Source organism: Zerene cesonia, chromosome 15, assembly GCF_012273895.1.
Source record: "Zerene cesonia ecotype Mississippi chromosome 15, Zerene_cesonia_1.1, whole genome shotgun sequence".
Taxonomy (NCBI): domain Eukaryota; kingdom Metazoa; phylum Arthropoda; class Insecta; order Lepidoptera; family Pieridae; genus Zerene; species Zerene cesonia.
The window spans coordinates 6,578,268-6,602,744 of record NC_052116.1 but is presented as its reverse complement, the minus strand read 5'-3'; the positions used below and the strand labels follow the sequence as shown (position 1 = coordinate 6,602,744).

Below are 24,477 nucleotides of genomic sequence, written 5' to 3'. Positions count from 1 at the left end.
GCGAAAACTAAAATATTAACATATTTTATGATCACAGCAATCTAAGAAGTATTCTATGTTAGCCTTTACAATAAAGGAGGAAGAAGTATGTAGAATATCGAAAAAGAAACAATATTAAATTTATTGATTAGAATTTTATAGATACAAATTAAATGTACAACAACCACTTATGTGTTATATTAACATGACATACGAAACACGTTTATATAACAAACAATTGTAAATAACTGCTCCAGTTCGATCACTCCATTAGTCAAGTCTGCGCAGGCACAATGCCAAATTTACTGAAACTTGAAAATTTAATCGCCAAGTTCGGATAAGGCCCTTGAAAGAGCCAAATTTATTGCTATTCTCTTGGTTATAAGTTATTTATAAAAACACTATCAAGATGCTGGAACCATTTACTGTAGCTGGTATTTTTCTAGTACAGAAGCCAAATATCAATAAAATTGGCGAAGCGTGTATAGTGCGCTTAATTAAAAATTCCCTCCATTGCCGGCTTAATAATAAATAACGTATCTTACGTTTCAAAGTGATCATCTTCAAAATTACATTTGAATTAATGAATGAAAATTGTTTATTGCGTCACAAAAATAAATAAATTGTAATATTAGGTATCTTAATTAAGCTTCTTTTTAATTTGCACCATTAGAGCGCTGTTTCCTCATGTGCTTCTTCACTTCTTTTTTGTTACTTTAGTTTTATTAGATAATTCATTATAAGAGTAATTTTTACAATTAGAGTTATTTAATTATTTGTATCGTAGTATATCAATCCAATTTACATTCTCAGTTCAGGCTAATAACTATTGTATTAGTGTAATTTGAGTGTAAAATATTTCAATAAATATAAATAAACCCAGTCACTATTAGTGTCAATATTTCCCCGAGTCGTCCCAGAGTAAATACGTTTTAGTTCAGCTACCTTTCAAACAAACAATCACGATCTATCAAAGCCGGCAGATATAACGAAAGAATCAAAAGGCAAAACAACAAACAAATTTCGGTTGCGATGTTACAAACATTCGTAGAATATCTATTTGAAATATGCGCTGGCATTTGTGTTACGACGAACCGTTTTTCCTTTTATGAAGTTTTATTATTTATTTTGTATGGAACGGTAACAAAAACAAAGAATTAAGTTTGTTAACGAAACTATGCCTGACTAGTTTTTTACAAACTATTAAATACAGCTCTGGTTCTTTTATAAAGTGTATGAAATATATTACACGTCTCATTTGTTTGATACAGTGGTTATCGATTGCCCATGCCCCTGCAGAACCCTGGACTCCACACACTGGATAGAAACGATAATCGTATTTCAGTCTAAAGGAAAGATGTTTAATTACATATTTACCCATAATTAAAAATAGATTAGGACACGGGACTTTCAATATATTCGACGAGAGCTACAAGAAATTTAAATTAATGCTTTCTAAAGTATTAAACATTCATCACATCCTTGAAACCTTCCTTCTGTTACATATTTTTGTTTTAACATAGATGTAGCATTTTAAATATTATATAGATAGATAGACCTCTTCAGGAACAAAGTAACGGAGATAAAGGGATTGTTATACCTTAACTTCTTTGAAGTGCTATGTAAAGCGAATAGGTTTTTTAATAACTTAAGAACATTTTCCGCAAGTAAACGTTTGTATGGCTAATAGGAAATCTCATGAATAGAGCGGATTACGGAGTCCGTTCTGAAGTATTAAAACTAGTGTAAAACTCGAATGAACACTATTTTCTTTAAGCTTTGCAACTCCGCATACATATTTAATATATAAACTAGTCTAAAGCTATTTATAAACTAGTCAGAAAGAACACGCTTTTTTGCGGATATTACTTCGTTTATTACTAACGTAAATCATAAATACCAGATAGAATATAAAGCAACACCTAATTAATCTATTAACTGAACGATTATCAATGGACTTCTAAATTTCCTTATAAATATAAATCTCTTTTTCTTTTTCAAGTGAACACAGCATATATTTAAAGAATGTCACGTAGTTTCCATTCTTTCATCTTCACGCACAAATATCGTATAATTTTATGTATTAACAAAGTTATGATGCCGGTTCAAAGTACTTAATAATTTAGGCATCTTACAGTTTCTATAAATCTTTCAAGATATAAAATGATTTGCTAGTTCTATTGCGAAGAATTTTAAAACAGTGCAATACGAATATTCTATTTTCATCGCAGTACTTTGATTCGGTTCACGAATATATGATACAAGGTAAGTATTTATTTTGTTTTGAAATATTCCAAGAATACGTTAAATCGTATGTTTGTTTTAGTCAAATCCTATTTATAATTCATTCATAATATTGTAACACATGAAATTACTACCATTAAATCTATTCTACTATTCTAATGAATGAATTATCAAACTTTTCATAAAGGAGATCTTTGTCGTTATTTATTTTTTAAATAGTTTAGATTGCATAAATATAATCGTCCACTACATACTTTTAACAAAGGCGCTATCGTGTTCCTTTGATTTTTTTCTAGTTTCGGCATAATCACGCAATCTCAGTATATCACAGCTCATAAAACGAGCATGCGAGTTTCATATGAGCACTTACAAAAGACACGTAAGACCGCAAGCATTCTCGATACCCGAGCACTCGCCGTAAACACGCGCTAACAATGGCTAGATGATGGACAGCGAAAATAGAACATAAAGTAAACAATTGCGGACAAAACGCTCGAGCTGTATCCGATAAAACAACGAGGCCCAAACTTGACCGTCTTGTGTGCTGCGGCTTTGTAATGCTCTATGATATAGTCACTATAATCTGTGGGAAGAAATTGGCGCGAAATTATATACTACGGAAAAGTTTCGTACACCCAATGTAAAATAGTTTAGGTGTTTTTCTACAAATCTATTCTCTTAATAAATTTCTAATTAAATTTAAATGTTTTTTATATTTAAAGCTAATTGTTGCCCGTTTGGCTTTGCTCGTTTCATCAAAGAAAATTAACAGTTGTCATACATGTCATATTTTTAGTATGGAACCATCTATCGGAATTTCTCATTCGGAGTTATTCATATGTACATCATTATAGATCTTCCAATTCGAAAAAGATAATGCCTTACGATAAAAAATACCTATGTCACTAAGATATCTTCTCCTACCCATTCAGACATAAAAATCATATAAGACCGCCCCGTTGCGACGCGAAAGAACGACAAACAAACAAACACTTTCGTTGTTATAATATAAACAAGGATTTATTATAATACAGCTTAGTTATATTAAGCTAGATGTTTTGGTTTCTATAATCTGTGCAAAGAACAAGGCGCGAGGCAAATTGCGTTGAATTTTATATGAAATTAAAATTGTTTTTTCGCCTTAGCTAGAAACAATTTTAAAAATACTAACACAATTTTTTATGAATATTTTAGAAAGGATTAATTTAACTGGTTTTAAAGCTGCTATGTAGGTATAGGTGTGTTACTGATAAACTATAGATAAATAATGATGTTGAGATTTCATAGATTTTGTTAACTCCCCGATTTTATTATATATATAACTAGCAAACCCGGCGAACTCCGTTTCGCCACCAGATGGCTGTATGTGAAAAATGATTTTCACACTTTTCTGTTGAAATTTTTCCTGAATGTTCTTTGCTATAAACCTCACGGAGCTCGAGACCTTTCCAACGAATGCAAAACCATGGAAATCGGTTAGTGCGTTCTGGAGTTATAGCGTCAGGAAGGAAAACCCGACTTATTTTTATATAGTAGATAGGCGATGTAATTCACCAATGATACATATAATTTCATTTTCAATACCCTTTTGTTAACAGAACCGTAAAAAAATCTTTCGGAAGAATTCGTCTTGAAATGAAACCATACGAAATAAAACTAATAATTTCCACTAGTTAAGTGGAAATTATTAAAAGTTACTATAGATACTTCTTTAGAACCCAAGGGAAAATTTTGCTTTCAAATGTTGATGTTTGATGTCGTATAAACGATTATCCCTTACCTCTTTAATCAGTTGATAGGGCACTTCATTCAGATCACATTATTTGCTATCATTGCTTATTTTTGTTTCTTAAAAACTCGCTAAGTCATATATATATCATATATAATATAATATATCATTCATAAAACTATGAACAAATTTTCACACATTTTATAATGCGCAATAGTTCATATATGAGAAATTCCACTATGTTTAATGTATGGGCGGGAATCTATAGTCGATGCTTATTCGGTTTTCTTGTTGAATCTGTTTTAAGAACATATCCTTTAAAAAAACCCGATTATGATAAACATATGATGCATTATGTCTGTTTCAAAACCGCACATTTATATTATAAATTAATAAGATATAGTCATATACGGCTCCTTAAATTCTTCGTTTTAGGTGATTCTTCATTTCACAATTGTATGTCATATCATATATGACATAAAATTGTCACTATATTGAATTTCAACAAAATGTTTTCAATTGCGAAAATCGCATGCATGGACTACGTGAAATGCAATTAATTCGAACCATATAATTTTACACCCTGAAGTATTCATGCTCAAGCGAACCACGTAGTCTAGAAATTGCCATGTCATAAAATTTAAATTTTCACCTGTGTCGGTTCTGCTTGCGGAAAATGGAATGTTAAAATTTTATATCTGTCACTATTCAGAAACTTAAATATTTAACAGAGTGTTACTTTTTAATTTTAGTATATTGCGTAGAAAAGTAGTTAATATTAATAATAAAAGCACATTTACCACGACATTTTTTACTTAACCATCTTCAACACCTCCAAATATCCATATACGAGTATATAAACATAATGAGACTGCTCGTCGTGCTAAATATAAGGTTTCATGTAACATCTCATACCGAAAGGATCTCCAAACAAATGTTCGCACTTCTAGAGTATTCCACGAAATTGCCACATGTTTATACATGTAGTTATTTTTGTAACCCCGAAATATGAATCCGACAGAGAACAAGTCTATGGACGGGTGTCTGGGTCAGACTAGAATTTCATAAACTAACTTCCACAGCTGATGCTGCTCTAAAAACTTTAAAAAGCTTTATATCACCTCATACACTTTGGCCTATAAAATCTGTAATTACATTCCGATTGAAATTCAGGTGATGTCATTTACTGAATTCTGTGGATTTCATTTAAACTTAAATGAAATCGAATGGTTTCTCTTAATACTTGATTAACGAAATTGTTTAAGTTAAATAGTCTTAAAGCTGTAGTCAGGGTATAGATTTGAACGAAATGAATAATGTTTTGACGCTTCAAGCCGAAGAAATTGTAGACAAATAGGACTTAAATGCTAAATTAGCACTTTTTTTTGTAATGCGGTTTTGTAATAGTAAAATTAAACGTTTTATGTTAATTTTCAAATATACAAAGTGAAACATTATCCAATAAAATATGTAGTACATGAAATAATATACATGTATTTTTAAAATACCTGAAAATCATTAATTACATGTAGAATTTTTTCTCATTTTTTTTCCAAAGAAGTATGTTAAGAGATTATATCTTATTAAAAAAATATTTCCACAGAGCTTCCCCAGAAGCTATAGCAAAAATGACAATTTAAATATTCAAAACCGAAATAGTTTTTGGGCATTGCGTCACGAAAAATATTTTTGTTCCACAAAACCACTCAACTAAAGATGAATCTTTAATGTATTTTTCGTATCGGTTTATCCTTTTATATTGCTTCATGTGAGCTTGGGTACATAAAATATAAAATTCTGATGTGTCAATCGACTGTGTTCATTCCTTTATAAGATACTTTATGCTTTGTGTGGTTGAGAATTATTTATTGTTATGTTGCTTGTGAGAAATCTCATACGTACCTAACAATTTGTGTGCGTAAAAAGTTATTCAGACAAAAAATATATATAAATAATAAATATCTTTGTTCTTTCATCATGGATAATTCGCTACTAACTACGAAAGTGTATTTTTACTTTTACGTCGCAATGGTGTGATTTTATTATATGATTTTGATGTTTGGATATAGTGGAAGGCCGTGAGTGAGTACTTTTTACCGCTATGAAACATATCATTCCAATGGGAATATCTTCGGGAGATTGTCTTTAAAAAATAAAAGTGTGTTAGTAAGTTTAAAGCAGTAATTTTCGTTAATCGCTTATTTCAAAATAGAAGAAATTTCTTCTAAACATCTTTTTCTCATATTGTCACACTATCTTTTATTTATTTACAAAGCAATACGTCTCTTTACACAGAATGTTTCAGTAACCAATTAAAAAATATTTTCCAAACAATCCTCCAGAACAGACTCGTTATTTTCTCGTTTATTTTAATCTCAAGTTAAAAATCGGCGATATCCATATTGCTTCGGAAATTTCCTTCCCTCAAAGGAGTTTCGCTGATCTTAATGACCGGCAGCGACCCTCTGGGGTTGCTATCCTTTGATTTTAGCAGTTTATTATTTAATGAAACTGCTTTTTCGTCGACAGCTAAATTTGAAAGATGACTGTATAAATAAATATTTGATAGAACTTGGCTATACAATTAAAATAGCTTGTTGTTTTCTTAAACTTTTATGGCTTTATGTTTGTGTTTTATTTATATCAATATCAATAGAGTAACAAATTTTTGAAGAACTTTAGTGTCTTGGTTATATGACGCGCTTCAGAACATTTTATACGTAAAGTAACACCAGAAATACGTATGCAGCACTTTACTAATTAATATAAGAAACTAAGCACACTTAAATAATAGAACAACCACACAGTTAAAATATCCCTCAAATACTAGATTATAGACTATATTAATCTTAAAACTGTTACGGGAAAGACTTTATTTTGTTGATCTACTCGCAAAATTTTAAATGATACGAAATATACAGCCGATATTACACAAGGGTCATATATACGCAACAAGAATTTTTCAATTCGATCCAATCGTTTCAGAGATGAGCGCGTTCAAATAAATACTCAACTTTATATTGCTACAGATATAAGAAATTAAGCCATTTGTATAACAGAGCACATCATATTCCGACATACCATTCGCGATATTTAATTAATAACATATCACTTAAAATCAAACAATACACTCGTCACATGATTGCTATTGACAATACCGAGTCAATATTAGAGATGAAACAGAGCAATTATACCGCGCGGATTAAATCAATAATTAAATTGTATTTGTGACTATCTATCGTTATAAATGGGATTTGCAAATAACCGATACTGTTTAACTAAAATATTGATCATGAATACGGTAATGCTATTCGTTTGAAAGTGGTTGGAAAGTAAATTTTAATTCTTAATTCACTAACCAGCACGGACCTAGGTTTTATTGTAGAGGTAGTGATAGTCTATGCAGCAGGGTCTTTTTCTAAAGTTATATTATATTCTTGCGATTAGTATTGTACGGGTGATTCTATACATTTGAAAATAAAGGTTTCAGAAGGTAATTAATGTACGTTATAACTAGTCATTATGGACCATATTGTCCGCATCCATAAAAATGCTCAACACACCAACCAACTGCGGAATGTCAAAAATAAATTTTCTATTAAATTAAACATTGGTTCACCGCACTGTCCAAGCTGTAAGCCTTTCAAATTATGGGAAATGTAGGTTATAGTATAGAAATCTATTCTATTCATTCTAATCTAGTCGACTTAAATCCGATACAAAAGTTTTCAATTTCGTTTATGTAGTTATAACATGGTCCATATGGGATAAAATGTGTTAAAAACAATTCACATCCATTCTAATTTTAATCAAGTTAAAATCTGTATATGTCATACAGTTATATTGTATTTAAATGAGAAATGTTGACTGTACTGCAAGTTGTAACCTCGTTTGTGAGAACTTAATATATTATACTCTTATTTTTAAACTTGTTTGTTCTCGTTTGGTGATATTTTTAAAAGCATTGATGCTATGAACATTAACGTGAATTGAAATTTTCATTTATTTGACACACCCATAGGTATCTATATGTTATATGCTAAATGATTAACATAAAATTAAACAGGCGTCGTAAACAAATATAGTCTTTATCAATAATGCTTCTCAAGCTACGGTCAGAACGTCGTAGAAACGAAAGATGCAACTTCTTATGAAATAAAATAATACTTTCTACATTAAATAATGCAAATACATAATAATGTGTGCCACTTGAATTATTTTGATAATATTTCATCTATATGGAGCACCTAGGAGGCTTCCTAAGCGCATACAAAACCAATAACTGTTGTATATTTTCAATATTGAACGTTAAATTCAATTTTCGAATCCATTATACGTTACGCCTCTAGGAAAATATCAAAAGATGTATATCATATATACTCTTCAATTACTCATTACCCTCCATTTACCTAACAAGTAAACGTCAGATGAGAAAACGTAATCTCACATAATGTATTGTCATATGGCTCTTTACATATGAATGAGTCTTGATGAAGTGGGTATGATAATTCTTGCGAAACGTTTTACTTCTGATACGTTTGAGTAATATTTTGGTAAAGCTCTCACATTTGTTTGATGTTTGAGTTATATATTTATTTCACAAGTAATTTTACATGATTACAGGTTTATACAAAGAAACATATTGTGTTGTCATTGTTTATTAATTCGTTGACTTTAGCATAAAATTGAAATATAATTGGCAATTATATCAATTCATCAGAATATTATCATCGAGAATCATCTTATGTTTTTGGTTTAATTTCAGTTTCACCGGTATGTTTGTATGCTTCAATATTTTAATGTAACCGTCTCCTTAAGACTCGAGTTTAACCCACTTTAAAGGGACAGATTTTAATTGTTCTTTGTACATTTTATGATTTCATGATTTTATCTTATTCTTCTTATTAAAAGCAACAGGATGACATAAATTAGTTACGTAAATCTTATATAAGAGAAATTTGAAGTATCATTCAAGTATTTATTAAAGCGTATTTTTTTTTTTTTTTAACATTTATTCATTTTTCGATACATAATCTGAATCTTATAAAAAGCGACCAAAATATGTTTTCAAAACTCGTGTAAAAAACCTCCTGGAGTATAAATTATCCTAGGTGATAAAACCAGTGATAAACAATAATTCATCCGAAGGAATACGGATGAACAGAAAGTGGGACACTTGCCAAGTTCCTTTAAAAAAAGTAAATGTCGAGTTTCATTATTAGTGGCGCTATCATAGTAATGGGTCACGTGTGTCATCATACACACACATATAACCAGCACAGATATACAATAATTTAGTCTCCTTACAGATGTTATATAAGATGAAAGCGGTGATATAAATTACTTTTTTATCGTCGCTATGACATGGTATGCATGATAATTGTGTGAATGACAAATTATAAAATGTTATTGAAAGCTTACTTTTAATTACACATTAATCACATTTCATTTGAAAACGTATGATCCTTCGTTATAGTTTTCAGAAAATACAGAAACCTTATAAATGTATTTTTTCAAGGTATTTTTGAAATAGAATCAAAGGGAAATCGTTAATATAAAAAAAAATCCATTCCATCGAAACTCAAATTTTTGCCTAAAATCTCGTTTTTAGGCGCCGCCTGTGCCATTAACATATTCAATTAATCAATACTTTTAACAGGAGTCATCGACACAGGCGTCTGGATCGTAGACGTACAGAAATATCTGTAACCTATTGTATTATTTTATTTGTCTTGATAGTATGCAGCGGTATGCGCTTTGATGGCTCGGACGTGGGCGCCCATTCAAAACGCATTTGTGGGTTGAATTTATCAACTATTTTATAACTGGAATCTGATTTTATTCCTATGGAGTAGAGCATTTCAAATGCTTAAAAAAGAAGTTTCTTCACTTGGCTTTGAATTTTCTTCACTTGCCTTTGAATTTAACATATATGGATATTTTTCACATCTGAAAGCTGGGACACTGGGAACATTACTATTTTAGTATTATATATACCTTTTTGAGTAGGGAATCTCGCTTCAGCAACAATTAGGCCAGCTCGCACCGGGGAAGAACAGGACAAGATCGGCGTGAAACAGTTAAATTTTCTACCTGCACCCATTCCTCTTTGCTCCTTAAACGATGGCAAATCATTTTCAGCGACCTTACCTCTCCAAATGTTCATGGTCGGTGTTAGATAAACAAACCTTCTTACTTCTTACAAATAATCCTGAATTAAATTAAAAGCACAATGTACCTTAAATTATACATAAAGATCATAATTATTCCTTATTTCTGAATGCTTCTATGAGCATTAATTGGCAAAAGAGTTTACTTCTACCTTTATATTTGCAAATAATTGGCACAGCCCAAATAATAGGCACACTTATCTAAAAACAAATACTGTTTAATTTAGAAAAGTACAAATGTAGATGTAGTATCAGTAAATGGCTGCGACATAAACCATGCATAAAAAGCATCGAATGAAGAAGTAGGAAGTGAAGAGTAAACACAATGTTGTCCCATTTCAACAAACGATGGCCCCATTGGACCCGCCTTATTGGGCCGTCCCATCTTTAGTAGCCGTTAAACTTATTCGTAAATGTAGGGGTTTGACTACAGACTATAGGTATGGTATTTTCCTGCACTAAAGTAGGACAATTTTTTTCACCCAATAAAAATAATTTTACATATATATATATCGCACAAGAAAACTGAGCTTAAACTACTACTACTGCTCTTAAGCAAAATTGTATTCTGTGAACGGGTTGATATATAAGGATAAATTTATTAATACGGCAGTACAATACACTTTTTATGAAGCTGTTTTAGTTACAATAGATAACATACCTTCGGCAAAACTCTGTGAAAGGGAATATTCTCAGAATTTTAAATATACAATGACGTAAAGTTTCGAGTATTCAAAAGTACTATATTTAGCTGCTTTCAGTCTGGCTGTCTGCGATTAATATACAAATATATAAACCTTAATTGTATGACAGTATTATTCTTAAACAATTAAAGATGCTACGATGTTTTCTGCTGTATTTATAAAAAGATGTAATTAATAGACGTCATTTACCATAACTACGTTTCATTAAAATCTACGATATTAACAAAAGCTGCATATCAATATAGAATATTAAAACCCAGTATAAGCGACTATGTAGTTCAACAACCGATACACAGTTTCGTATGTAGCAGTAACTATACACTACGCAGGTATTGAAATATCTTAAAGCAATGTGTTACGGCCGACCTTTAACGGGAATGCTCTCGCTGATTGACGAGCATCAAGCAATGAGCAGTATGCCCGGATTAGACCATTGTCTGTAGTGTAGCTGGAACTAGCTGGGCTTAAATGAATTTTGAGCCTGGTCACGATCAATCTTCAGTAACACCATATAAAATTAATTTTGCCTCGTTGCCTCCATACCTTGTTAGGGGAATTAACTATTATATAGTTAAAGTTATGTATAGAAAAACATAACGTTTTTGTTTTTGATCGACTTGCTTATATAAACACTACTGGATAATTTAGATCTCTATGGAGAAAAATAAATATGCATTTTCCATTTACTTATTTTAAGAAATATGTACGATATAAGACACAAATATCAGATTAGTGCTCTAACCATCACACATGCAATATTTTTCGATCGCAAATATTCAATTGTTTATTTGTATAAATAAACCTTATAGTAACTTTTTAACGTGAAAGTTTTGTTGAGATTGATAGATTGTTAAAGTTATTTGCAGTCACAAAAACATCTGATCGGATATGAAGGAAATTTCTAAAGAGATAATTTATTGTCTGAATTAGCACACAAGCTTTTTATCCGGGGACCTCATGAGTAACTCCGCGGTATCAAGCTAGCATGGATTAAAGCTATATTACTAACTACCATTCCAATTTGAAACAAAATAAAGTCGCGTTCAGTAAAGTTGACGCATAACGTACATAATATTATAATGGAAGGGGTAAATATGCCACTATTTTAAGTTCTTCTCTGTCGGTGCAAGCTCTTACAACCTTTCTGCTACAAACGTGACCTAATTCGCGTTGAATATTCTCGAAACTCACTAACAAACAAAGGGGAAATTTTCATTGTGTTAATTTATTTTTGATATGCTAGTAGGAATTGAATATGATCAAAAATTTGTTTCGCCACTCATTTTTGTTACTATCTTTGTTATTTAAAAAAAATTGGTATTTAATTTGTTATTTTTAACCAAATATACTTTAATTGTATTGTCATCTAGAAAAACATAGGTGGTATTTAATGGATCCTAGAAATAAAAACTTTTTAACGGATATTATCATTTAACGCAACGTTTTAAACACTTTACGGCGAGCGTGATTACGGGGATACCAAGATATTACAGCATCCTTTAATGTACATTACAACAATTATTATATGTATTTTCATTCGATTACCGTTCATCATCATCATCATAAGTCCATATTTGTTCACGCTGCCGAGAAACAAGTCTAGGCCATGCTGGCCAAGGGCGGGGATGCATTGGCATCTCACATTACGTCGATCTTTTGTTTTTTGGGCCTGCCGGACCGGCACGATGTTTTCCTCCACCGGTGAAAGGTGCAAACCTTTACAACAAAATTATTGCCAAGACATATAGTATAAGAGCATATAAGCGTATATAATATTATTATTTATTTAATTTATTATAACGTTTTTTAAGCAACGAAAAAAATCGAACACAGAAAATCTAAATTTTGGTATAGATTGAACGTATATCCCAAACCCAGGTTTCATTATTTCCGCAAGGAAATTAACAGTTAAAATGTTGTACATCATAATAAGATAATTTTCACATAGTGAGACATAAATAAATCACCTAAAAAACTCGATAGATGACTGATAATTTTCTCCCCTTTAGTGATATTCCATTCGTATATTAAAGTTTTATCAAATTGACTAGGTATACAATCGAAATCCTTGTAAATTTTCTTTCACGTTTGGTATTGAAACATTTTCTAAAGGGCAATTACACTGAAACCTATAAAAAACGAACGTGAACTACAAGAAAATAAAAGCCAGTACCTACTTCAATTGAAACGTTACCAACATGTTCGAATGAAAGGCATTTTACTCTAATTGATTTCTACAAATACCATATCTGTAACCCAGAAGATTAAATCTTAAACTGTTACTATAATATGTAATATATTAAAATATTAAATAATTAAATATTTTTATTAAATGTAAATATCTAGTAAAAGTCTAATAAAATAAATGTTAAGATGCTTATTAACATTTCATTTTCTATTTCATAAGTATAGACTATCTATAAATTTAAATATAATTAAACGAAGCAGCAGGAGTATGACAATAAAATATATATAATATAAAATAATAATTAAGCATTAAGACTTATAGAGCAATAGTTTTTATTTCTCAACTAGTACTTCATTCTATTCCATCTATTACATGCTTTTTTATGTTAGAAACTGAAAGAGCTATTTATTACGGTTATTAGCACATCTCTTTAAATCATCAGGCAGAGTACCAATCTCTAAGCAAAAGTCCTTTTACAAATAACGTATCAGTAAACCGCTACAGACCGACAGTCATTTTTATTGTCACTTTAATCTTTCGCTTCACAAAAACAAATACCTTTTTCACCATATCCTTCCATATTGTTTAATAGCATAATACAATAACTTTGATAGCAAACGCTAACAATGGAATGATATATACTTATAGTTGCAAAGTTTGTTAGCGCATTTTGCATTTGATTTATTACTTCGACATGTAACCGTGCGACTCGATACAAATAGAGTTGTTAGTTTGTCAAACAAATGATTAATATTACACGCTCCAGTCTATTTACATGACTCCTTGCATGATAAATAACTTTGCGTTTCTTTGATGTTTTATATTATCTGCGAATGTGATGACTGTATTGTCTTATAAACAAATTTGTCGGACATTTCCTGATATTTATTTGGATTTTTGGTGTCTATACATCACTATACAAAACCTCTGTATATCTCCTCCAACTCTCTGTATATACAATAATTATTCTCGACAATATTATTACATTCATATTATACATATTACCTCAAACATATTATTATTGTAAAATCGTAAATTATTTCAAAAATTATCCATTAACAAGACAATAATTTACCGTGCCAAATTTCATCACACACTATCATTATTCACATTACGTTTAAACTTTCCAAGAAACACAAATGAGAACTAAATACCGGCACGCAACTAACAACGAAGCATTTAAAACTAATACGCTTTATTCACTTGAAAACATATAGAATCCATTTCAGCGCCATTCAGTCATACCACGAGTCTTTATGACTCCAATTCCAGTGAACGTGTTCCCTTCCATAAACTTGTGTGGAGCATTGCCTCAGTAATGTTAATTGGCATACCTTTACGGCGTTTGCCAAAAGCACTTCGTTTAATGAGATGCCGCCTGTGTACATATTGTTAATTTCATCACGCAGGATATTGATTTTTTTTTTTGTAACAATTATGTGTGTACATAAATTTTTTTTTTTTTGTTAAATAAACTGGTAAGGTCATTAATTTCTGGTCAATATATATATCAATATAGGATTCCTTATTTGGATGTGTATCGTATTTTAATGGAATGTGTCTGTATGTACATTAAGACCTAAATTTGGTACCACAGTGGGAACTCTTTCCTGGCTACCCCTCTTTTAGAGTCAGCTAGACTGCGATTTATTTTGTGTAGATGCTTTTACGACTACAAGATATTTATATTATATAACGTTATGAATGTTTCTTGTTTTTAAATTTGGGTGATATTAACGTATTAAAATATTTTTATAAACCTTGAATAAAAATAAACCCTTATTTCCCATATTTTTCTGTATATAATATTCTTGATTGCTATTCTTAGCGCACATGACAAAGGTTATTGGTGGTGTGTCTACACATTGCCACAACATCAAAAACTATTTTTAGAAAGGAATACTTAATTAATAAACACATACCATCCCATTTTGATTAACGCAAAATTCAACACATCATTCGTAACAAAGCATTCAACACCCTTACTTTGTAACAATTGAACGTTTTATAACATATTTTAACCCGTCATTACTCGAGCAACACAATTGGATCTTGAAAGTGTTAAATTTATAAGCCAATTTAACCTTATGACGTGATAATGTCACAATGTAACCTTAAAATGACGATTTATTTACAGCTATTTAGGTACGTATAAATGTGTCGTCCCTCGAAAACAACAAAAGGTTTGGTTCTATGGAGTTAATGTAATATTTGCGACGCAATCGATTTGTCGGGACGAATGAAGTGCCTATTGCTCTCGGCTTGTTTTGTGTACGATAGGAACTGGATACGACTATTATCTGATACAAAGGGTAGGCAGACCTTTATTTGACATATTGTATCTGAAATAAATTGGACGGAAATGAACTGAGAAATATGTCAATGGATTGATATACTCGTAGAAGAAATGATCACTTGTGTCTTATTCAATTATATGCAAAATTACGTTTTACGTTGCAAATGAGTCAATCTTAGTTGCTTATACAATCTACAGTTCACATCCAAACTTATCTATTATACTTAACTATTTGTCTAATGATTCCGATTCTCTATCTCTATTACGAATCCTCTTACGTGAATAATAATTAAAATATTATAGAGATTCGACTTATATTCTCACATATTGTGATTAACACAAACATTCATCATTGAAATCAACTGAACACTGAATTAAGATTACCTTGGTAACTAAACGTCGAATCATATTTTATTTAAATGCGTCACCTGTACATAGGTAACCATAGATGCAGTATAATACGTGTGAACATGGTAAACTTATCATAAAGTTTATAACGTTATTGATGTTAATTGAAATACGATGAGGGTCGGGGCTCGGGTTGTGTGAAGTGAGTTTAGGAAATCGATATTTCGAACATCTGATACAGCTTAAACTTGATCTGAAGTTGAATAATCAGATGCAGCTGTTCTAACTACGCTATTCTAGAGAAATTGTGTTAAATTATTTTAGGAATGAGGATCTTGTTTGAAGCAATTTCAGTACAAAATGGAAATAGAAGAGTAATTTTCAGCATTGGATATGGCACACATAGGATACGCTGTTCATTATTATCTTATCACTATAATTTGGTTATGTATTTATAACAATAATAATAAAGCACTAATTTACTAAATACTAGTCTATGCCCCGCGGTTTCAATCTCGTCGTGCATAAGGCTTACAATTTATTCTAGGCTATAGGCTTCCTCAATAGATGGATTATTCAATAATTTTAATTTAAGAATATTCAAACAATATCTTCAGCTTTATATTATTTATATCGATATTGATACATTATTATCTGCATAAAAAGCGTTTCTGTATAAAATCCGTTAAATAACACAAGGATCGAAGAAAAATGGAACATCAATAGAAAAATTGATGGCACCCCTTCAAAAATTGATGTAAAAGAGTGCGGAAAAAGATAACATTGTAATAAATATGGCTTTACGCCGTTTATCTCGAAGTACACGATATAATGGCTCTATATTTCACGACTATGTACAGACAACATAAAAGTGATATACAAGAAATCTTTATGCATGCTTAAGGGAGTTATGTCATACATTCGTTCGCTGAATAAACACCGAAGATGAACAATGTTTACGTTCGACACATTAAAACGTTCGAGTGCTTTCATAAAAAACGTACTTTATTACGTGTACTTCTGGGTATAGTTGCATTGAAATCCATGTCAGTTACAATTCGGATGGATTTTTGAAGGGAAAACATTTTTACATAAAATTTGTTATGTAGTGAAGCAACCTATAAAAGTACCTCTTTTACGTATGTCTTAATAAATTTTCATGGTACAAAATTTTCATCCCCTATTTTATCGCCTTGGGAATTTATCAAAATCCTTTCTTAGCGGATGCCTAAGTCATAACATTTATCTGCATGCTAAATTTCAGCCCGATCCGTCGAGTGGTTTGTGCTGTGCGTTGATAGATCACTATGTCAATCAGTCACCCATTTAAATACAGTAAAGTATTTTAAACTTTCGAATATTGTGAATATTTCACGCAACATATCTTTAACGAAAGCAGAACAAAAGTATCAATTTAAACATACAATTAAATGACTATATTATTACGGGTATAACTCTTCGTCATATGATATGGTGCCGTATATATAATTTTTCACAAATAGGAAAATATATGTAATTCCTCTCAGTTTTTTTCAAAAAGGGCACGAGACGCTAGGGATATAGGTATATTTTATTTTGCTAGTCAAATAAATGAAAACCATAGTAATTAAGTAATTATCCTTACACAAAATCTTCACCAAAGAGGTACTTAAATACGCAGATTTTTCAATATAGTTCTTTCCAAAAGCACTTGTAGCATGTGAGCTTCAACTCATACAGATGAACGCGACGAACGACGCCTAACATCGTTCAGTCGCCATATTGAATTGCATTGATCCATTTTGGTCAAGGAATTTTTACAGTAGTTAGCACTTTGTAAAATTCCCTCCATAACGTTCGATATGTTGAAAACCATTAACTACTAAAGAACACGGTTTTGTGGAATGCAAGGAAAATTTTACGTGACTATCAACAAAGCTACAGTTTCATCAAAACTATATCGAACGATGCGCTCAAGCATTTTGATTGGTATACTTTGCTTCGTTTGCTTTATTGAGGTTGTTTGCTATTGAAATTGTGTTAAGTGTTAAGACTAATTAATCTTACTTTTAATTTTAAAAATGTAAGGTGAACCCATCTTTTGTGATTTCAGCACATTTCTGATTTTCTAATAAAAACTTTTGTGCATCAGTTAATATGATAGAAAAGGTAGCGATATATAGTATTGTTATCGTACAACAATTAGTATCACAATTAAAAAGACTGTTAAAGGCCCACATATTTCAGGGTAAAAGCTATGCTAACGTTATTTATAAAATGTTCATGGGTTTTGCGTGAAACTGTTCGGGAAATTTTATAATTTACGAGTAAGTTTTAGGGTACGGGTTGATTAAAAGTTTTCTTATATAATTCAGAAATTTCTCTACCTTATACAACTTTGTTTTAAGAACTGAACTATATGGACGTAACAAGACTATCGTAATATAACAAAGTATTAATGGAAAGATACACCACAAAGTGCTATGTACTATGTGCTATGTTTAATTAAACATCCAGTATAATATAAAACCCGTAGTTATATTACCTACTACAGCTTATTTTATTAGATTGCGCATTTATTGTAATAACAATTATTTATTAAATTAAAATGTTCTACAAAAGAACGTTTCGCATTTATTCAGATAATAACATAATTCTTTGAATTAGATGCATAAAAACAGCTCCAGACTTACGGCTTTCATTTTATTGAAATTTCGAATCTTCATGACGTTTTATGTATCTCGAGTGTAATCGAATGCCGAGAAAATATGACGGCTATTCCATATACGTGTCAGGTCAAGCCATCCAAACGATGCATAAATGAAAAATGTACCTGTAATGTTGGAAATTTTCATTTTCAGAAAAAAATGGTAGTATTTTGCTATTGATTGTATGCAGTCGGAACATTTTTGCTCTACTTGACTTAAGGTTTTTTGTTACGTCGCACCAAAATATTTAACATTACGAGGAAAATTAATGAGTTGTTGTAGAGTTTTAATGAAATTACACTGCAAATCTATTGCTATTTGTGTATTGATTTTTAAAGAAGTTATATACAATTTAAATTGATAGATAATATAACAATCAGCTCCACCAAAACTCACATTCAACATGAAATCTGACACATACATCTGTTTCATTGCTAAAAGATTGATCATTGCTTTTACCGCATTCCATCAATATACGAATTGAACCATCAACCGGTCAGTTGTAATCAAATAAAAACGATATTTACGTAATTGCCCAATGAAATGGTACCGGGTTATACAGAAGTGACCGCATTTTAAACGCGTCTATTAAATAGATATAAACGTTGGTTATTAAGCTCTCGACATCGTTTTAATGAAGATGGAGCGGTTTAGTTTGTGTTATGTTCAGTCTCGAATATTGACTTGCAAAGCTAAATTTACGTTGCTGTACTTTATGTGTAAAGTGGGATTATGATTTAAATATAATGAGGTCGAGATACACTTGGAATAGAGTAATATAATACGATCTATTTTTAATGTAGAATGTTTCTATATATTTGATTTACATAGATGACTACTTTAGTAGTCAATAGCTAGCATAAGTATATAATTTTCTATTACAATATCAGGATATCTCTATTCATCGAATAGCTTTTCGAAGATTTTTCTGAAAAATATGAAACGAAATTTTTTTTACGAAGCCGTCACATTCTTTGATTTGATAAACATGAAAATCTAAATATTTATGTATAAAAAATTTCTTCCTTTTTATCCCAAAAAATTCTGTATAAGATACGTCTCGAGCGAGTAAGCTTAGGACCTTCTCCATTTGTTCTAAGCCGTAAATCAACCTTGTTACCTTCTTCAAATGTTTTCTTACCATTATCTGCCTTTTACCCTTCGTTTGGTTTCGCTAAGTATAAACAAATCCTATAGGAAGAGAGATTTTCTCAGAACTTTAATTTGAATAATTGATACATCATTCGTATATAAAAGGAAAATTGAGATTTGAAAGGAGCTTTGAAGTTTGAGTGACAAATCTTATCGTCAACGGATAAATAAAAGGATAAACGGAGTATCGTCACGCGTAAAGCAATCTCTCTATTTTGTGAAACAATTGCGTGCTATTGAAGCGACATGGTGCCGCGTAAAAACTACGAAATACTTGTCTGTGTCATTTTATGTCCCATTCCTTTATACTATTGGGAAGGAATGAGTTGAATGCCTATATACAATGAAAAAAGATATTATTATTAAAAATTATTTATTGTATATATATTTATTTCCACTTTTTGCATGCATATTCAATATTTGGTATTGTTTAATTGTACCTACTTCAAAATCATTCTTTATAAATTTTGCATACGATTTTCTCGCGTAAAATGAACTGTGCAACCCGCCATGCTATAAAGAATTTTAAACCTTTCATTTCGAGCTTTTTCAAGTAGAAGCCCCAATTTCATGTTTAATTGTTTTAAAACTTTCGGGTCACGTCGTGCTCTAAGTACTTTGTTATATTTAAAAATAACCTAAATATAAATCAAAAATTTAATTGCGTAACAATTTATAATCGGCCAAATAATTTCGTTGTCAGCTGTTTGACATTTAAAAAAATTGTCGAAAGTCACTCGCGAAAACCGAAAAACTTCATAAATTGTCATATCGAACATATTTCATCAAAGTTTTCGTATATCTATTGATTTATGGTCTGAATTCGAGAGATCCACTCATAAATATCAAAATTTATGTTTGCGCTCACACGTTTTAGAAAAAAATATGGGATGTAATTAAACTGCCTTCAAATATAATATATATGATATATTGAAACGTCTAATGAACATTGCGGTTTTGAAAATGAAAGTCTTTTTATTTATATTTATAGGATTTTAAACGCGATTTATTTATTATATTATTTAACCCGACGTTACTGCCAACTGCCAATATCCAGAAAAGTACTCAACATACCAACTGCGGAGAAATAGGTAGAGGTAGTTCACAAACAACAATTTTCGTATGAACTTCAAGACATCTACATTTTTGTATGACATTCAATATCTTAGTCTACCCGTGACCACGGTCGCTGTAAGGTGTTCGAAACGTAGGATTAAATAATATAATGAATAAATCGCGTTTAAATACAGTAAGTCTTAAATTTCTAAAATACTATAACGGCTTTGATTATACGTAAACTGGTCAATATAAAAAAGAATATTTCTTAGACTTGATAGAAAACGCCTAATTAGTTATCATAATCAAGTAGATTGATTTAAATCCTTAGGTGAATTTGCTCTATTTGAAATAAAACAACCTTCTAAACAAATCTATAAAAGTGAAGAATATTAGCCTATTATTTCATAATTCCCCTTATTCATGTGTTACCCGACTTAAATTAAAAAATTCAAAAGGGTCGGAGAAATCACTATTACCTCTGCATATTTCATAATTTTGTCAAGATGTACGACATAAGCGCTCTCTTGGGCTTACTGGAAAATGTCATATTAATATTGTATAAGTACTCGTCATCCTTGGCTACTCTCATCCCCGTAGTATATTAGGTGAACTATTAACGTTTTTTGAAATATGTAATTTTTATTAAATAGATATAATAATAAATATCAATATATGTACGTGACTACCATGGAGCTTTTCCAACCCCTTTTTTTTCTTTCTCATTATTATTATTCTAATTTTACATAACGATGTTCAACATAATATGGTCCGAACACACTCAGGTCATATTATATGAAACACTAGCATAATTTGTAATGTAACAAACAACTGACCTATTTCATCTAATTTTGCCCTTCAACATTGATTTGTACGAAATAATACAATAATCAAATGAAACTAATGAAGTTTTCTGTTTGTTTCAGATAGATACAAAAGCATACAAACATGGAGCAACTTTTCAACCTCGCCACGGAGCAGTCAAAACGCGCACCACCAATACTAACGGACACCTATGTGTACAGTTGAACCGGCAAATATGGTGAAATAGTTGTGTAGTGTGTTAACAAAGTGATACAATGAGCTTATAAGTTAAGTGAATGAGTGAAAGATGCCTTACTACGGGTATCGAGAGGGGTCAGACTCGAGTGGGGGGTGTTCGGAATCGGATGGGGGGGAATCGGACTCGGAGGGCGGGTTGAGTACAGAGAGCACGGTGGGTCAGGACTTGCCCTTCCCAGGCTTCACCCCCGTGGCTCTCCGGTATTTGACGCAAGATACGAGGCCGCGGAGCTGGTGCCTCAAACTCATCACTAATCCATATCCTTTTTAATAATACAGTTTTAACAAATGAATACATATGTCGGTATATATTTTTTGTATTCATAAAATTGCCTATTATTAGTACGACCCTAATAAATATGCTACTAGGAGTATAACTACAAGGAAAAGATCTCGCTGATTGATAATAATATTCAAAATGATTTCGATCAATTTATTTGCAAATGTGTTATACTGTACGTTAGTCATATAAACCTGCTGAATGTAGAAATGTTTTGCAGTAGGGAATGCAATAATAATTACCAATGATTATACAAAGTCATGAAAAGGAATATATTATAACACAAACGACACAAAATATTGAATAATTACGGCAATTGAAACACAAAGTAGAAGCATTGGAAATCTGCAAAAATGAATACCATTCATTTCTCAAATACAAACATAACAGAGTCAGTACATTTCAAATCGACCTTTGACATGGTAATCAGTCACGAAGAACATCAAAAGGCTGTCGCATCATACCGTCAGACATTAATCGTATGCAAACCATTGAATTGCCCAACTGAATTAGTTATCAGATCACGTGATGAATTTTCGCAAATCTGACTTTTATAGGTAGTACCTTTCCGCCCTAACGTCACTCGCGTAGTTAAAGGAGAAAATATATCCGTTTGGGCTTTCCCCATAAACTCCTGTAATTTCGTTGTCATAACTATATTATATATTATAGATAGATATTTAAATCTAAATCTAATTATATACCAAATTTTAACCAAATCAGTATTCAACGGTTTAGGCGTTAAGAAGATTCAATCAAACAAATTTACAGAGTTACTTACGTACTTATTAAATTAGTATAGATATTGCATATATGTACCTTTAAAGATTTCGGGTCATCGTTGAAAATCACATCAATAAAACTTAACACCATAAATTATTAAAGAGACGTGAATAACTGCACTAATTACACTAATGTTCAATATCAGTGATGACTAAACAAGCCAGACATAACAATTGTGTACTTTGCAATTTTGATTCAAACAAAAAGCTAACAGAAATACACTAAAAAATAGGTATACAGTAACTATAGCTGCGGCTAACTAGCGTATAAATTATGAAAAACGGGTCTGGTAAGTTTCATGGTAGCAACGTGTGTACAATAAAGACGTCAGTGGTTTAAGGAATGAAAGTGAGCGAGTGTATTTTGTTGGAAAAATTAACATTGTTTCTAATAAAGATTTGGGGATTTTTACGTATTCTCACGGTGGCATTGGAAATTTTCTTAGAAAAATTATGAACCGATTATGAGAATTCTAAAAGGAACTCACGTAATTGATTCAGTTAAGTTTGATTCTTAGTAGCATGATAAGGAAAACTGATTCTATCTTAATAAGTACTTTAACTCTATAAGACCTACTTGTATTCGTATCTTAGTTGTAGAGTAGTTGGGGAAACCATAATGTAAAGTCCCGTGTCCCCCTAGTGGGGTATGGGGCAGATGATGTACATCTGTTTCACTGATCGATTTTCTTTTAGGGACAAGTAGGTGATCAGCCTTCTGTGTCCTGTCAGACCGAGACATTTTTTTTTGTGCGTCCCCACCGGGAATTGAACCCAGGACCTCTCGGTTCTACGCTCACGCATTAACCACTGTACCAAGGAGGCGGTCAGGAAACCATAATATAGATCTATATAGATCTAAGCACACACGATGGATATTTTAATTTAAATCAAATTAAACAAACAAAATATGGTATTAGATTCGTGCTAGTCATACAGTTCAATTCAAACCAAACTAATTTGGACCGCGAATAAATAATCAATATATAATTATTGCCACAATATTTCAAGCGTACGTAAAAATCCACTGTACACTCCATTGTCTAAATAAAAACGTTTGAAGCGTGTTCGTGAATCAGAACGGACTAGCCATTTGCAGAACAATGCCTTTCATCGACATTGTACTGTATGTATAAAATCCACTGCATGAGTATACTGGCATTAAAAGTGAGGACCCAACATTACATAGCCATATTACTTTGATGGTTTATAAATACATATATACGTGATATGTACAGAGTACACCGCCAAATAAATATAAGTGATCATGCTTTATACTTGGTTCGGGGTTATATTAAGTTCGGAATGATCCTATCAAGCTTATTCTCATTCGCTAGCATTGCATTATATATTTTATTCGTTACTAGCGGTCCGCCCCGACTTGGCCCGTAGTACATACATAGCCTATAGCCTTCCTCAATAAATAGGCTATCTAACACTGAAAGAATTTTTCAAATCGGACAAGTAGTTCCTGAGATTAGATTATTTTTTACACATTCGCTATCTTCTCGAAATAGATAAAGTTCAAATTATCAACGGTGAAGATACGATGCCACTTCATAATAACGGTAATATAAAACAATTTTTTTTTCATATTACAGAAAGACACAGAAAATTGATTGCAGAAAATGTAATTGAATTACATTCTCACAAGAAGTTGTCCACTTTTTTACACCTGCATTCATGTCATCACGTTACAGACGTTTCTATAGGTATAAATAAGGTTTTAGTCCAAGAAAATGGGTAGGGTAAATGCGAATTTGAGATTAAAACTTGAATTTTTGATATAATTTACTTTGA

The 24,477-nt window shown here is 31.3% G+C and overlaps 1 protein-coding gene across 1 annotated transcript in view; it reads left to right on the top strand.

Moving 5' to 3' along the window:
• LOC119832506 (voltage-dependent T-type calcium channel subunit alpha-1H-like) overlaps positions 1 to 24,477 on the top strand; it is an 86,205-nt gene that overhangs the window by 33,382 nt on the left and 28,346 nt on the right. The window contains exon 3 of the mRNA XM_038356168.1: positions 21,480 to 21,873. Within this exon, the coding sequence (XP_038212096.1) occupies positions 21,665 to 21,873 (209 nt within the window). The 5' untranslated portion in view covers positions 21,480 to 21,664. The remainder of the gene's footprint in view (positions 1 to 21,479; positions 21,874 to 24,477) is intronic.